Source organism: Trichoplusia ni, chromosome 16, assembly GCF_003590095.1.
Source record: "Trichoplusia ni isolate ovarian cell line Hi5 chromosome 16, tn1, whole genome shotgun sequence".
Taxonomy (NCBI): Eukaryota; Metazoa; Arthropoda; class Insecta; order Lepidoptera; family Noctuidae; genus Trichoplusia; species Trichoplusia ni.
Genome location: NC_039493.1, coordinates 8,488,128 through 8,504,316, shown reverse-complemented (window position 1 = coordinate 8,504,316; position 16,189 = coordinate 8,488,128). Strand labels below are relative to the sequence as shown.

General features: G+C 33.9%; 2 protein-coding genes across 3 annotated transcripts; both read left to right on the top strand.

Moving 5' to 3' along the window:
- Window positions 1-42: 42 nt before the first annotated feature.
- On the top strand, window positions 43-9,815 carry LOC113501876 (protein rolling stone-like). Of its 2 annotated transcripts, none has more exons than XM_026883174.1 (4): window positions 43-440; window positions 8,078-8,191; window positions 8,969-9,161; window positions 9,446-9,815. In XM_026883174.1, exons 1-4 carry the CDS (start codon window positions 107-109, stop codon window positions 9,639-9,641), a joined length of 837 nt encoding a protein of 278 aa, XP_026738975.1. In that variant the 5' UTR covers window positions 43-106; the 3' UTR covers window positions 9,642-9,815. The 2 variants fall into 2 exon arrangements, with proteins under 2 accessions (XP_026738975.1, XP_026738976.1); XM_026883175.1 differs by lacking the exon at window positions 43-440 and adding an exon at window positions 3,458-3,857.
- A 197-nt stretch (window positions 9,816-10,012) lies between these two features.
- LOC113501877 (protein rolling stone-like) lies at window positions 10,013-14,179 on the top strand. Its single transcript, XM_026883176.1, has 4 exons — window positions 10,013-10,391; window positions 10,659-10,769; window positions 11,094-11,283; window positions 13,285-14,179. Exons 1-4 carry the CDS (start codon window positions 10,079-10,081, stop codon window positions 13,502-13,504), a joined length of 834 nt encoding a protein of 277 aa, XP_026738977.1. The 5' UTR covers window positions 10,013-10,078; the 3' UTR covers window positions 13,505-14,179.
- Window positions 14,180-16,189: the final 2,010 nt, after the last annotated feature.

Here is a 16,189-nt window from a genome sequence, read left to right as displayed (position 1 = left end):
GATCATCGTCGTTGGCACACAATCACAAACCTAATCATAAGAGATAACAGTTCCGTGCCACAGTTGACTGCCGGAGCCCGTGAACGATACTCAACAAGTTAATAAAATGGCCCGTTTTCAAAAATATTTAAAGAACGAATTCCAAACACAGAATTTTGTGTTAGGCCACGACAATGTTACAGATTTCTATGTAACATGCTGGCAAAGTAACTCCAGCGCTAGGTGGCGAAGTTCCTCCAGCCTGCCTCTCATGTGTATAAGGACTCTTATTTTCACCGGCTGCCTTAGCACTTGGATAGCTTCTATGGTCATAACCGTGCCCTCAACTTCGGCCGGCAGCTGGTTCATTTTCATGACACATTGGGGAGTTATGCTTAACACGTTTACCTCCGGATTTGCGGTGTTGGTTTCAGTCATGGTGATCCTCAATGGCCCGACCGGTGAGTACAGAAGTGTACCAAATCTGTGTTGAACTGGGACAATTTAATTAATTTGTAGTATTGCATTATTGGATTAACACATAATCCTGAAATCATTAACAATATCAGTCTTTTTAGCTGACTAACTATGAAAGCTTTCCATATTGTCATAATATCAGTGCCTATTTTTCGTTGTAGTCTTTATAAATAAAAAAAATATATAAATACAATTCTCTACGTAAGAGATTCTCCTCTGCTTAAGGTAAGGCTAGAATGCTGTCATATAAGCCTAAATTAAACTGTTCGCAAAAGCTTCACATCTTAAGACCCCAAAATGAGGAACTCTGACAGGTTAACATAATAATATGATGTGCATCTTCTATAGACCCGAAATTGGGGAAATTAAATCTGTTCATTATAAATCCAAAGCTATAAAAGAATATTTTGCAAAATAGAGATAAAGGATAAGTAGATTGGATAGGAAAAGTTAACATTTATAATTCTTTTATTCCGTCAGGTAAATTACAAAAATGCCATTGAACCCGTCAGTTATAAAAAAGAATCCTTTAACGACGTAAATTGAGTACTGTAACTTTCAACGTTAATTATTTTTTTTAACCTGAGTACGTCTTTTTTTAACTTTTCGACAAGTGTAATAATAGCGTCTAATCTTATTTAATTTCTAAACAAATAACTGGATTTATAAAACAAAAACCAGTCTATCAAATAATAACCAATATATGCCCAGATTAAATTGCAAACAAGAAATAATCATCTTCACTAGGAAATACGGGAACTACCATTTTCTTTAAGTACGTTACATAAACTAAGATTCGTATCGATATAAAGTGTCACTACAAATTACTAATACTGCTATTGGGACTACAATATATCACGATAAATCGATTAATAGCTTGTCAGACCGCCACATATCTATGGATCTATTGTACTAAGCAAATTAATCAGTTGATAAAAAGGACTTTGCACGACTTCATTTGGCATATCTTTTAATTTAATGAGTAATGTGACTTATGTTATTAATTATTTCTGTAATTATTGGCTTATGTTATTTCTGTAAATAATTAAAAAAGTATAAAAATAAATGTATATATTATATGGTTTTTTACAAAGCTATCTTATCGCCAATCCTACTAATATTATAAACGCGAAGGTATTTACTATACTGAACGGTTTTAAACGAAACTTGATACACACATAACACAGATTTTATGTTTCAATGGAATCATTTTCGATTTGCAATAACTAGCTATTTATAATTGGCCTGTCGTTGCTGATCTAGAAATATACCCAGTGAAGAATGTCACTGGGTCCTTTAAATGAGTTGATACTTATTGCCTTTATGTCTAAAACTATGGTTATATGAAACGCGTGTAGTTTTGAAGAAATTTTTGTTTCAACCTATTTCTTTATATTCATTTCACAAAGCTTCGCTCTAACCGGTACTTCTCTGTAATGTCTGTCAGTAGTTACTTATTCACAATTATGGTGTTCTTTAGGTTAGAAAATATCTAATAGACTACAATAACCTTTAGCTAATGTTTATCTATTATGTGAACGGTGTTACAATAGTGCCACAAGTATAACAATGGATATGGGTGACGGTTTTGAAAAAGGACAATCTTATAATTTACCTACGAGTAAAATAGACGGGTTAAGAGTTGCCTTTATTTTAATTCTTTTATTTATCAAGTAATTAAATGTATACTGCAGGATTAAACACAGCATTACTATAGTTTTGGTACGGTATATACGCTATACTGTTTTACTAAACTAAAAGGATGTTAAATATACAAACCGTTTACTCATACGTATTTATCAGGACTGCCCGACTAGTTTGGGACCTAACATAAATTCCGAAGACTTTCAGTTTCACTCGAACCCCGCCACGGAGTCTGCGATTGCGTCAGCGCATGGTTAAGACTCTTAAGACTCTGATCGGGTCCGAAACTAGTCGGGCAATCTCGATAAATAAGCGTGAGTAAACCGTTTGTATCATTTAGGTAAGAATTATTATCACGAAAGTTACTTTAGAGATGTATTATGTATATTGCGCAACATCAATATATACTTTTGATTATTTAAACTTAATTTTCTTAATTTAACTGAGCCACAATTAACTTTAACATTTATTAGCAGAAATTATCTAAAACCCACGGTTTTAAATGTCCATTAAAATTTTGTCAAAAACAGTCCAGCCCTTTTTTATAGTGGTAAATTGCATTGTCATCGGGTTTGAAGCTACCCTGAAAAATCCTACCGGAACGACAAACAAACAAGAAAGTGAGTGTATTAAAAAAAACGTGGGTAAAAATGAGTAGTATATATTTTTAAGTTGATTCAATGTTTCAATGAGACATATTAGCATGAGTCTCTAGCAACAGTTTTCCCCGAAAAACCTCTAAAGCTTGATAAGGATTGAATACCATACATGAAACATACAATCATTCAAAATTAAAATATAGCCAGTCATAATTAAAGAATTAAATAAATAATCTTGTTCGTAGCTGATTAAATTGATTTTTGCTCAGATATACAAAATAATTAGTCTGATAATTTTAAGTAGAAATTAAAGTGTGATTCAGATTCGTCCATAACGGGTTCCGCATTTACCATTATTGTTCGTATTTGTTTAAATAGCGTTATAGTTCCAGTTTATTCCAAAGTTTCCGATATCTTCTAAACTGCAGAGGATATCCCGTTCAAATCTATTTTAGTTGAAATTATGCATAGAGATCTTAGCATATTATTTATTAAAAAAAAATATGAAAAAAATAATAACTAAATGTTACCTTTGAAAACCTGTTCCATCCTTCCACCAAAGAGTCTCCTTAACTAAGTTTTTTTTCTTATCCTTATCGTATATACAGAATATATCTTACAAACAAGTGTAAACTAGGGTCCAAATAGTTTCGGAATTAGATGGCTTTGACATAATGGAGAAACTGACTGAAATGGAAATTCGGCTACGGGACCCTAACAAAGGCACCATTGGAACACAATCACGGCCCCAATCATTAGTGATAACAGTTTCGTGACAGTCGACGGCTAGAGCGCGCGAACGATACTCAATTACCGTACCAATAAAATAAAAAATCGTGACCAAAATGGGTCGTTTTCAAAAATACTTCAAAAAAGAGTTCCAAACGCAAAACTTTTTGTTAGAACATGACGCTATGGTGGACTTCTATATAACGCCTTGGCAACGCAATCGCTCCAGTCTGATTCTCTTGTTCATAAGGATTCTTATTCTCATCGGCTGTATCGGTACTTGGGCAGCTTCTATGGTCATCATGGTTCCAGAAATTACGACTCCTCTGTGGTTTATCTTTATGACACATTGGGGAGTTATGTTCAATACCTTGTGCTCGGGATTTGCGGTGTTGATATCGGTTATGGTGATTGTCAAAGGCCCGACAGGTAAGTACATAAAATAATGCAAATGTTCATGTTGTATTACTAAAATTTACTTCATAAGTAATAGTGTTAGTGTTGTTCTTACGGCTGGGCAAGGAGTTCTCGTATCACCATGCTTGCTCACATGTGGGTCAACGATTTCAGATATCGTTACCTGTTATCATTTATTTGTAAAATTACAATGACTTTATCCACTTACGTCATATCAACAAACAAACACTTTGCAAACGATGACTCCGAGTTTATATCCCTATGACTTATCCACTTCCTTATAATATTTACCATCAATTAAATAAAGCAAGAAATAAAATTAGACTTATAATTAAATTATTATAGTGGAAGTGCAGCTAATTAATAACAGAAAACAATCTTATAAAAATGTGCAAGTATGTAAAAAGTGTCAAGTGTCTAGTTTTTACAATTATATTGACAATGGTTTGATGGATTACGATATTTTCGGTGATGCCTGTGGTTAAGCTATGTTTATATTGGTGATTTGATAGAAGTCTCAGAAATTTGATCAGATTTTGACTCTTTCTGCTATGATGCGTTTTGTAATGAACTGCGATGGTTCTCAGCTAAAAGTTTTGGTGGTAAATCATCTGGGTGTACATGTTACACTTATGAGAAAAAGTCATATTAAATAAAATGAAGCCATTTTTCATAAGCCGTAAGCTATTTGATTTTATTAAAAACAGGTCTGTAATTCAACTAGAAAAGGACTTCAAAAACATCATATATGGGGCGCGATGGAAAGTTTCAATAGCATTTCAGCGGTAAATCAACATAAGCTGTATCTTTTAATAATTGTCACCACATAAAACTTTGATTTGTTACTGGGCAAGCTAAATCTAACAAAGACCATGCTCTGTAAAGAGTGTCTGTAGGAAAAATGTACAGATATTTTTATTACATCAGTTTAGATATAACAAACGGTTATGGCATAATCACTTACTCAGTTATTATTGAAATAGAAAAATGTGCATTTGTTATATAAAAATGCCTGCAAGAAACATCAATGAATTAGCGTCTTCGTCACATAATCTTAGATTCCTATCAACATATGTCACAAATAACTACTATATGATGTGTATTACTGTCGCTTTATCACGATAATTTCATTAATATTATGTGTGTATCGCCATTTCCGTCTTTCTCGTTTCAATAAAAATACAAATGTTGAATGTCATTATTAAAATAATTTCGTCCCTAGAAGTTTATATTTATATTCTACTGAAACATAAAATCGGAATAAAAACCATCGTATGTATTAATCCTGGTTATAAACTATCTATTTACCAAGTAACGTCTAAATCTGTTCAGGGTTTTTGCGTAAAAGAGGAACAAACATCCATATTTACAAACTGTCCCATTTAAAATATTAGTAGGATAAGATAATCGAAAAGTTTATTGTGGTAATTTGGCATACCTTTAAATACTACCAGCAATAAAAGCTGTTGCCAATCATAATTTAAGATAATACTTTCGTGCCACAGTTGACGCTCGAAGTCCGCGTACGGTACTCATCAAATTAAATATAAAATGTTCCGTGTTAAAAAGTTTTTTAAAAATGAGTTTCGAAAGCAAAACTTTTGCTTAGAACATGACAATGTGATAGACTTTTACGTAACGTCTTGCAAGAGTAATCGATCCTACCTTCCTCTCCTGTGTATAAGAAGTCTTATTTTCATCGGCTGTGCCGGTACTTGGATATATTCTATGGTCAGAAATGTGTCAGAACATAATTTTGCTCAATGGTTAATTTTTTTCACTCAATGGGGTGTTATTTTAAATACACTTAGTTCTGGTTTCGCGTTGTTGGTATCTGTTATCGTGATTCTTAAAGGCACTAGAGGTAAGTAATCGAAATTGTAGGTTTTGGACTACAATATTGCTAGTTTTTCATAATAATACTTACTGTTATCAATTCAGTATATCAAGTCTCACTGACGGGCAAAGATTTGTTATTGAATACTAATCATATTACGAATGAGCGCTTGCTTACATTTTTGATAACGCTTTCGGATATCACCAAGTTATTTCGAGTATTTTAAATCAACGAATAATATACAATTGTGCAAGTAATCTATTAGGGGCAGGTTACCCTTCATTTAGATTGGTGTGTTCTGGATAAACTGCTGTTTTTAAAATGAAGATATCGCCTAACGTCACCCCCTTCTACAATTTATAACCTAGTAATCAATTTTTATTACTTAGATAAAAGTAAAAATAGTAGATATCAAAGATTATTTATTGTTCTAAATTGTTGTCCATTCTCCGTGAATTAGTGTGTCCAGTCCATCAATACCGTTTTTATTAGAAACGCTAAATGTATAAAGCATTAAAATTATAACTGAAGTTTGCGGTCCGTCAGACCTACAAGTATTAGGAGAGTAGCAACTTATAGCATAAATATAAAAAATAAACCCAAAAATATAGTTGCATCCTAAAAAACCCTTATAAGTAGGTCTTTCCTGGGGATACAGAACCCTCAGCACGCAAGTCAAATTTCTGACCTGTATTTCACAGCGAGGCTCAACACCAAATTAATTGATATGAAATGAAATAATGTCTTTGTTATATTAGAGAAAAATAAAGTAATCGTAATTTACAAAATTAATTCAAATTAATGAATAATACTGAACAAATTCGATTCTTCTTGTCCCAAAACATAAATTAATGCAGGTATATTATTTCGGCAGCTCCACTCTTGAATTATTACCCCGTTATCTTTATAAATTTTATTGATCCGATTATGAAATAAATACGAGGTAACAAGTTTTCTAGTATCTAATTGACGAACGGAGTAGATAAATAATTTACAAATATGCAAAAGAACCCCTATTATGATAACACAGTTGTTCGGAAACCCATCAAGTGAAAATTTAACAATCGTTGACTTTCCCCTACCCCTACCCCTTCAACAACTACTAATAGCCTAATTGGTGAAACAATAAACACGCAAACGGAAATATAGTATTTACCCAATTCCTAATAATTAATATTGACACTAATCATGATAATATAAATAATCGCTTGTCTGACAACTACTTAGCTTATCTCTAGAACTGAAGATCATCGTGATGTTATAATCTAAGTTAATAGGCTAAAAGGGACTTTACTCTACGTAATTTTGCATATCTTCTAATTGATTGATTTCCTTAAAATTTGGATTGTATTCCTTAAATACCTGTATGTTGAACCTTCCGATTCTCCCTCTCTTATTACGAGTAGTAGTAGTAGGAGATCTATCAAGGGAAAGATCTTCTTCGCCCGTTTCCTTTGTTCTAAACTCTCCTTTTCAAGATATTCCACAAGTTACTCGCATATTTTATGTTTTAAGCTTCCTGTACCAGGCATTAAGTATTAAAATAAATGTTGACCGATAAATGCATGGCATGACTAAGCATTATCTTGCAGCTGAATCGTATATGATATTTTCCTCAAAATTGTTTGTCTATGCTTTCAAGGATAATGTCATGAGTCACAAACACTTTACATAATTATCCTTAAGACAATCTATAATTACGATATCTTAGTACAAATGCTCTATCATTGTCGGAATGAGGAATCGTATCGATTTATCAGTATTCGGGCTCGTGCTATCTAAATGTATGACAAATTTAAATACTCTTATCGCCGAACATTCGTCTGATTCATGGCTAAAATCGTTCATCGATAACGTTTTAGAAATATTGTATTATTAGATAACTCTGACTCTGAAGTGGAATTTCCTATCTCTTGGAAAATATTTTGATTTCCATTCGAATATATACCTACGTATGTTTCAGGCTTAATTTCGAAACGGGTTTAGTTCTATTTTATATTACTCGTAATTCGGTTCTGAAATGGTACTATCAAACTAAACTGAGATGGAATAAGCGATGGCCTGTTATCAACGTCGTCGTTAGCTGTTAATTGAGTGTAGTTCCAACTCATGCCACTGTAGGAAAAATGGGGCTACTGTCGATTATCAGCGTACCAAATCGATCTGATCCTATTGTAAGAGGACTCGATTTTATCGGGAGTAAACCTACAATTCTCTACAAAATCAGCATCGTATTTTCCAAGAATCAAACATAACTGATAACTAAGTTAACGATAAGGCAAAATATTTAATTTCAATTTTAAGCTGCAAAAAGCAGAAAAAAATAAATGTTAAGACATATTTCGACACCCTCCAAACATTAAACACTCTTTAACGGTTTTTCAATTTGTTTCAGATTCGAACTTTGGTCTGCCTTGGTATGTGAAGGTATACTGGGCACTGATCAATATAAGTTTAACAATAGCGATCTTCATAACACTGTTCTACTGGATCCTGCTCGCTGGCTTCAGTAAGTTGTCTGCATGTATTACGAACAACACAATATTTTTATTTTCATAAGTACGTTATACGCGAAATTTATTAACATCTGTGATATATACTTGTCGATAAATAGTTTTGTCTTACGGACAAATTGCATTTTTGACAGCTGTCAAGTACTTTTTTGCAACTTAAGATAATCTCTTATTTGGTGTCAGTGATTTGAATTCCCGTTTTTCCTCGTTTAAACAGTCAATTGAGTTCTATCCCTATATAGTACAACTGAACCTCACAATGTAGGTAATTTGGGAGAAATAAATAAATATAGAAAGAAAATATTTTGAAGATAAGAATGAAAGGTTATTAATCTGTTACTGCATGCCCATCCCCACGTATCGCTTTAATTAAAAATGGTACCTATCGATAATTTTAATCATCACAGATACAATTAATTTTTTCAAACACAAATAGCTCTACAAGACTTAGCCTTGATTGAGTGCAAGTTTATCTGTCTCATATTAAAATCTAGGAGCCCATAGCTATATACAACTAGTACAGGAAATTCATTAGCAATAACGAGCCTACTTCATTGAGTCTTAGGATTCAACTGGGGCTGTAATCTGAGAAGATTTATTTCTACGGTGTTGTATGTATCCACGAGTGTATAATATAGAAAACAGCTTCGAATCTACTGGCACAACAAAGAGAGCGCGCTGGATCTTTAAGTCAAACTCAGCTTAGGAATAGGCTATAATAGAAAAATAAAATTATGTCTAAGTATATTAACATAGATTTCATTTTTCCTCAGCTGACGAATACGACTATGGCATGGATCCTGTTTTGGACGTATTCGTCCACGCAATCAACTCCGTCTTCATGGTGGTACTTCTGATCTTCTCCCGCCACCCCATGCGCATGTTGCACTTCTACTTCCCCCTTATAGTGGGCATCATCTACTTGCTGTTCACCGTCATCTTCCACTTCGCGGGAGGAATAAGTCCGTAAGTAGCTTTGAAGGCCGGAAGACTCCAAAACTCTAATTCAAATTGAAGACTCGAAAACGAAAAGAAGTAGAGTTTTGGAGTCTTCCGTAACATAAGTATTCTATCTGGGATTTAATTAATGTAATGTACCAGTAAAATAATTGTTATTGGTAAGGTGTAAAAAAAATGTGTTGATTATCTAAACAGTAAATATGTTCAAGATAGAAGATCCTAAGCTGTACACTTACAATTTGTAAAACTTGAATGTAGCAAAAATGTATAATCATGTCTTTTGTGTGCAGTTTCGGCGAGTCCTGGATCTACCCCATGCTTGACTGGGCGCAGCCCGGGCAGACCTTGCTGCTGATGTTCGGCTCCGCCATCATGTTCATCGTGCTGCACGCGCTCGTCGTCGGCATCTCTGTCCTCAGAGACGCTGTCACCAAACGGTGGACGGACTCTACAGTCCTCAATATATCTGACGACCGTTACAATTAGTATTATTTAGCAAATAAGGAAACGACTGAAAATGTACTTATAGAAGAAACTCTCATAGCTAACGACGTTAGCCATGTTGAAAGTTCAAGCACTGTACAGTGTACAAATATTATAATTATGTTATTTAAATTCTATTCTATAGTTGAAATAAACAGTGGTTTAATAGACATTACATTGAACTTCGTTTCAATTCAGCCGCCTTGCTTCGACACAAAACATTTACAAAAAAGGTAATACAAGTGCAGCATATTCCGCACACACGTGCACACAAATGAATCAGTCACAACACGTAAGTACTACAACAAGATATATTTTGGCACCACGTTCAGATAATGCGAGCGAGTCGCTCGATAACAAACTCGATATCGATTTTCAGTTCCTTGTAATCAATAGCGTTAGTCAACTGTGTTAGTCTTAGTTACCACAACAACATAAAAATGAGTGCTATCAAGTCTTATTTTAAACAAGAAGTGAAGTCTAGCATGCTCAGTTTAGAGCATCCTAAACCGGCAGACTTTTATCTCAGTGGCTGGCAAACAACGCGGTCGGTCGTACCGCTTTTGATTTGGCGGGCACTCCTCTTCCTGACTGCATTCGCTATAGTGCTATCTTCAGTTATAATTTACATATTGAATGGGAAGTTCGCCTACTGGTTTATTTATCTAACCCACTGGGGCTTATTGAGCATTCTCCTCACCACTGGATTCGCGACGGGAATATCAGTGCGCTGCTATTTTTACGGACCAATAAGTAAGTAACATTAATAATTTATTTATTTTTTAATCGACTGTTAACGAAATTCAAAATTTAATATTTTAGTATCCTGTTCATTATTATCTGGTTTTTATGTGTCATCGATTACATTATCTAATTACAATCACTACACATATTATCACAACCCTGAATTTAGAAAAGGTTGCCACACACCTTAAAGATATTATCGCATTTGTCAGAGCGCCTGATAATTACATATTTGTAAAATGCACTTTGTATATTTTGCTCATAATATTTTGACAGGCACCGAGTTTACACTACCATGGTACCTGAAGACATACTGGATACTCTTCAATACCGCCGTGCCTATTGCATTGCTAATCACGATATTCTACTGGAGTCTGCTATACAACGGTTTGTATTCTTTTTCTCATTTCCCAGAAATCAGTTATTGGGTCACTTGATCTGTAAATTGTGGAATCAAATCTAATAAGGTAACATTATTGTTTTCACTTTGTGGCATAGGTTCAGCAGTGGCCTATGTAGGCATAATCGATATTCACCAAAAACCCGTTATTTATCGATTTTCAAAAGTTATTTCAAACTGGCAAACACAAAGCAAATGATTTTTCGCTAAAAACAATCTTGGTAAACAGCAACAATAAGCCCTTAATCCTTTTTTTTAAATGCTCCTCTCCACAAGTCACCGAAAAGCTTAAAACTTACAATGATTTGTAGCTGGTATCGAGGAAGAGCTCAATCACGGTCTGGACGTGGCCGTGCACGGGCTCAACTCGCTGGTGATGTTGTTACTGCTCGTCAGTTGCGCCCAGCCCAGCCGCCTGCTGCACATCTACCAGCCCGTTGTTTTCGGCACCACCTACATGCTGTTTTCCGTCATCTACCACTTCGCTGGGGGCACAGACCAGTAAGAATCATTCAGCAGTTCTATAAACATACAAAGCTACACTTCACTAAACAGAGTTAGGATAAACACATCCATCCTGAAGCTAAAGTGAGGGAAGGAGGAAACCAACTGCAGTTGTAGAAAAAAAAACCGTTCTTCTAGGCAACTGTGATATTTAAAGTAGGTATTTGCTAGGTGTCAACTAAACTCGACCCACAAAATATACAAAAGTTTACTAAAAGTAGCCGCTCATTGGCCACAGTCGTTATATTACATACTGACTCTTGTTACACAAATAGCCTCAGATATAATCTAAATTATTATGTTACATGCATATCTGTCTTAGTAAATAGATCAGCAGTTGAGATTGTCTTCATAGAATACGATCTTTTTAATTCCCAATATTATGATAAAAATTAGATAACAACCTATTTATCAACTTAAAAATAAACAATAATTGTGCAAGCAGGCATTATCTCTCAACACTGAGCTCTTCGGGGAATCAAACAAGACATCTTCAGAAAATGGTTGAGATGGAATTCTATATAATTATCCTTTTAAATATTTGCTTTGTTCTAAAACAAAACGAATCCATACTGGGCCATACCATGGGCCGAACCATCTACTAGGAATTCTACGTAAACAGAAATAAAAGAAGTTATTTTAAATGGTATTCAAATGGCATGCATGCTTACCTATGTTCTCAAAATAGACACTGCAACATCCAGTCAATCTATTTTTGGAAAACAAGTTCCCACATGGCGTCGACTTGTATTAGCAAGGATAAGGGAATATTCCTTTGTGTTCTGGAGATTCCAAAACGTTACATATCTAACTAATATAATATCTCTACTTACCTGTGAAATGAAGAAAAAATAACAATGACAATTTAGCTCTCGTAATCAATTATGGTTTTACCCGAAATGATATATTAAAAACTTAATATTATTCTCTAAATTAGAAACCAATCGTTTTAAATTTTAACCCCGAACAATCTAATATTAATCTAAAAGGTTGCCAGTCATAAAATATATTATTCGTCTTTGTAACCATTTTTGCGTCTTTTGTAGATAACCGCTAGTACTAAAGGTAGTATCCACACCAACTACAATTTATCTTAGCACCTATTGTTTAACTCTACACCAACAATGTTAATTGAAACCATAAACATAGCATTTACGTCGACTGATAAATCACGGCCCACGTGCTACTCCGATTTGTAATTGAATGTCATATCACAAACGCATTACCGGGCATTTACTACAAACTCACGTTTTTGTGGAACTTCAAGTATGGTAAACAACTGTAATTAGCTAATTAGTTACCCTAAGTCATTGCAAGGTATCTCCGTAGCTGGAGCATGTTCTTGGGAAGCAGTGTAGGATGAGCTAATCAAGGTCTGGCTGGTAGTCAGTCAGTCCTTACCTTACCTGAATTTTGCAAAGTCCTACTCAGTATTCTAGTTTGATTTTTGGATTGCGGCTTATTAAAGTTCAATTTCGTCCTTTAACCATACTTCACTACATTTTTATTATAGAGCCGTTTTTTATTTGGCACATGCGTCCAAATAGCACAGAAAAAATTGACGTGAAGATCTTTTGTGCGCAAATAAAATATTAAACTCTCAAAACAAATATAGTTTAGTCAGACGTAGGCCGTGGCAAGAGCGTTTAATAAGTTACTGACCACAACAAGCCTTTGTTTTGAAATCGATTACATTTTACTGATAAAAATCCAAATAGAATCTCTTCAGTATCCTTCGATGTAAAATGTAGTCGAACGTCGGCAAACATATCAGCAATACAATTTAATTATTTTCTTGGCAACATTTTTGAACTTTTCCGGCCGACTTTAAAACTGAGAAAGTTCTCAATTTGTTCTCAAATCCCAAAAAAACGAGTATGTATAAATCGGCTGTATGTTTTCGTTGCTCAAACTGACTAATGCATATGACAGTGGGTCAGAAATGAGTTCGACGTCTCTTTACCATACTCTATGTTAAAAAATTATGTTTTGTTCCAGAAAAGGTAACGCGTACATTTACCCTGTGGTGAACTGGTCGGAACCAGGAACGACAATACTGGTGGTATTCGTGACTGGTCTGTTACTAGTATGCCTGCACCTCGTCACCCTGGCTTTAGCAGCAGCTCGTGACGTCACAACTAAGCGGTTGATCCGCCGCCCCGTCGCCGGGACACAAGAAGAAGGGCACCCATTGCGACAGCATCGCACTAATGCGTAAACAAAGTAAATCACTGAACTATTCGTTTGTAGAAATGTAGACAGTTTTCATAAAACTTTTCATAAATCAATGATAAGATCTATAACTTAAACAATATGGGCTTAAACAATAAAATGAAACTATGACTAATTCTATTCTCCATAATGTCATTGTAAGTTGGAACGATGAAAGCCAAAATTAATTTTATTAGCCTTAAAAATAGATGAAATCCACTTGTCTGCTTGCTTATACAACGTTTGGAAACATTGATATTATTTTGTGACGACTTCTCACAAACGTTTTTCCAACGTTTCATTATACCTAAAGACGAATTTCAGAGTTTTTATCAATCATTGGTTTATGTAACGTAAAGATTATGAATAAGGATAATGATAAATATAAATTCTTGATTCAAAGAATTCAATTTAATTTTCTGATACTTCTGTGAAGTTTTTGTTTCTAGCTAGCCGGTAGATCAAAGGTCGTTGGGACCTTGGTCGTTAGAAATATTTTATATAGAATAATTTATTCCATACCCATACATAGATTCATCTGGTAAGGGATGTAAACCTTTGTTTTAGGACATTTTGCCATGTGCGTATGTTCATATAATATATGTATATAGCTTTTACTACTTGTGTCTATGCGTTGTTTGTTGTTTTTAATTATGAAGAAATAAATGTTTGTTAGAATTTACTTTGGTATGTTTATTAGTATTGCAATGTTTTAAGTAATAATTAATAGTTATTGGTTTTCGTTTAAATGGTCTAGTAACTACTTGAGTGATTAGTTTTTAAATTAATACCAAGGAAACTAGTTTGGGTACTAAAAAACTAATAAAATTAATATTATTATAGAAATACATTAAGTTTTACAATATATCTTCTTACCTTAATCTTCTTAATGTATTTTTTGATTATTTTTCATACCATATTATTGCTAACTAAGTACTTACTTATCCATACTTGTAGATTTTAATTTTACGATTGTAGCTTAAACCATCCTCATAACGAGGCAGGATATGAGATAAGGGTTATTTATATTCAATTTAAATTTAAGAGGAAAATTTCAAATATGGTTATTTTGGAAGCCAAGCACCGAGCACAACGTGAGCGAGCGAGCACGTAGCTCGATCTCAAGCAGTTGAGGAGGCTCAATGTGTTTTCATTTGGCGGGAGTATTAGTATTTCAACTAGAAACAAAAACGGCACCACCAGCTCTAAGTAAAAGAACCAGCGTTGTAGGCGAGATGGAGCTCTACAAAATTGCATGGCGGTTACTGCCTTCCACCATAAGACTAGCTCGGTGTGAGGCCTTAATTAAATACCTAAATTAATATTCAAATTAAGCCCTAAGAAAGAAACTTAAAGGAGGTACTTAGCCGCCATTAAGAAAACGTTCATACAAACTATAATTTATGTGACAACGTCTCCAACAATAACTCATTAACTTTTTCATCCCATTTATCAAAGAGTTTTTATATTCTAATTTCAATGTCATTCTATACGTCATAATACTCATAAATAGTGTTCTGAAGTTTCAGAAATGTATAATTTTAAGCAAATGCTTATCGCGTAATAATAAAGAATACCTAATAAGTAGTTAAGGGAAACTAATATTTAGATTTATACCAGTAATTGGTATTCAAGATAATTTGCACGTCATGTCTTACCAAGGACTTATTTCGTAAGTATTCATTTGGGTACTTGGATAGAAAATATAAATAACTACATTGTAATGAGAATAGGAAGATAACTTCATTTATAATAATCCTTATGTGTAATGATTGCCTATAATACTGACGACGCGTTTGTGTGATCTACGAATGCTTTTCCAGAGTCTGGATGTCTTTGTGCTTGTGGCTTGAATGTTTGTGAAACCCGCGATACAATAATATAATTCTTCAGTGTGGGAGACATTTCTTATTATAAATGGAAAAAATAAGCTTTTATAAATTGATAAAGAGAGTAAAAAAATAACTAAGTAACCTTGTCATGCAAATAGTTTGATTTAAAACCTGAACTTGCTTACCTAATTTATTTATAATCACCGGTTATAACTGGGTTGAAGCTTAAATCACTGCTGAAATGTAATAAAATCTAGATGATTATAATTTTAATTATCTAATTGCTTTTTTTCTGATACTTAATTCGGATTAGTAAGGATCAAGCACCCAAAGACATGGGGGATTCCGCATACAAAATTAATATGTTTATATTTCAAAGCAGATATCTAATGCTTACTAAGATTAAACCCACAACCACATCCTCGACTCTATTCGAGGGGTTTTTAAAACCAAAACAAAAGGAAGAAAAAAACAATCTGTACTTTTTTCTTGTAACAACTTATTAACCGTCTATAACAATGTGAGAAAATCATCATGACTTGCGTTTGTAACATAATTATGATGAGTTTAAAAAATATACTAAGAATTCTCATTAATATATTGTGAAACTCCTTGAATAATTACAATGCGTGTGCGACAACTTTTAAGTGATATGCTTATTATATTATTATATTCTCCTTAGTAATAATCTCGATAATCTTTTGAACGTGTAATTAATTCGTACAGGGTTAATCCGCGAGACCTTGAGTTTGTTTTAGTTAAACCAACAGTTGTTTTAAGTCGTATTAGTTCCGTATTCGATTACTACCACCTATGTGTAGAATATCAAGAAGGTTTCATTACTTACAGGTAAAAATTGA

What these genes read in the sequence shown, in the direction of transcription:
- LOC113501876 (XM_026883174.1), top strand. Translation starts at nt 107, where the DNA reads ATGGCCCGTTTTCAAAAATATTTAAAGAACGAATTCCAAACACAGAAT. An exon ending in GATCCTGCTCGCTGGCTTCA is followed by an intron (nt 8,192 to 8,968) that starts GTAAGTTGTCTG and finishes ATTTTTCCTCAG; the next exon opens with CTGACGAATACGACTATGGC. An exon ending in TTCGCGGGAGGAATAAGTCC is followed by an intron (nt 9,162 to 9,445) that starts GTAAGTAGCTTT and finishes TTTTGTGTGCAG; the next exon opens with TTTCGGCGAGTCCTGGATCT.
- LOC113501877 (XM_026883176.1), top strand. Translation starts at nt 10,079, where the DNA reads ATGAGTGCTATCAAGTCTTATTTTAAACAAGAAGTGAAGTCTAGCATG. An exon ending in CTATTTTTACGGACCAATAA is followed by an intron (nt 10,392 to 10,658) that starts GTAAGTAACATT and finishes ATATTTTGACAG; the next exon opens with GCACCGAGTTTACACTACCA. An exon ending in CTGGAGTCTGCTATACAACG is followed by an intron (nt 10,770 to 11,093) that starts GTTTGTATTCTT and finishes AATGATTTGTAG; the next exon opens with CTGGTATCGAGGAAGAGCTC.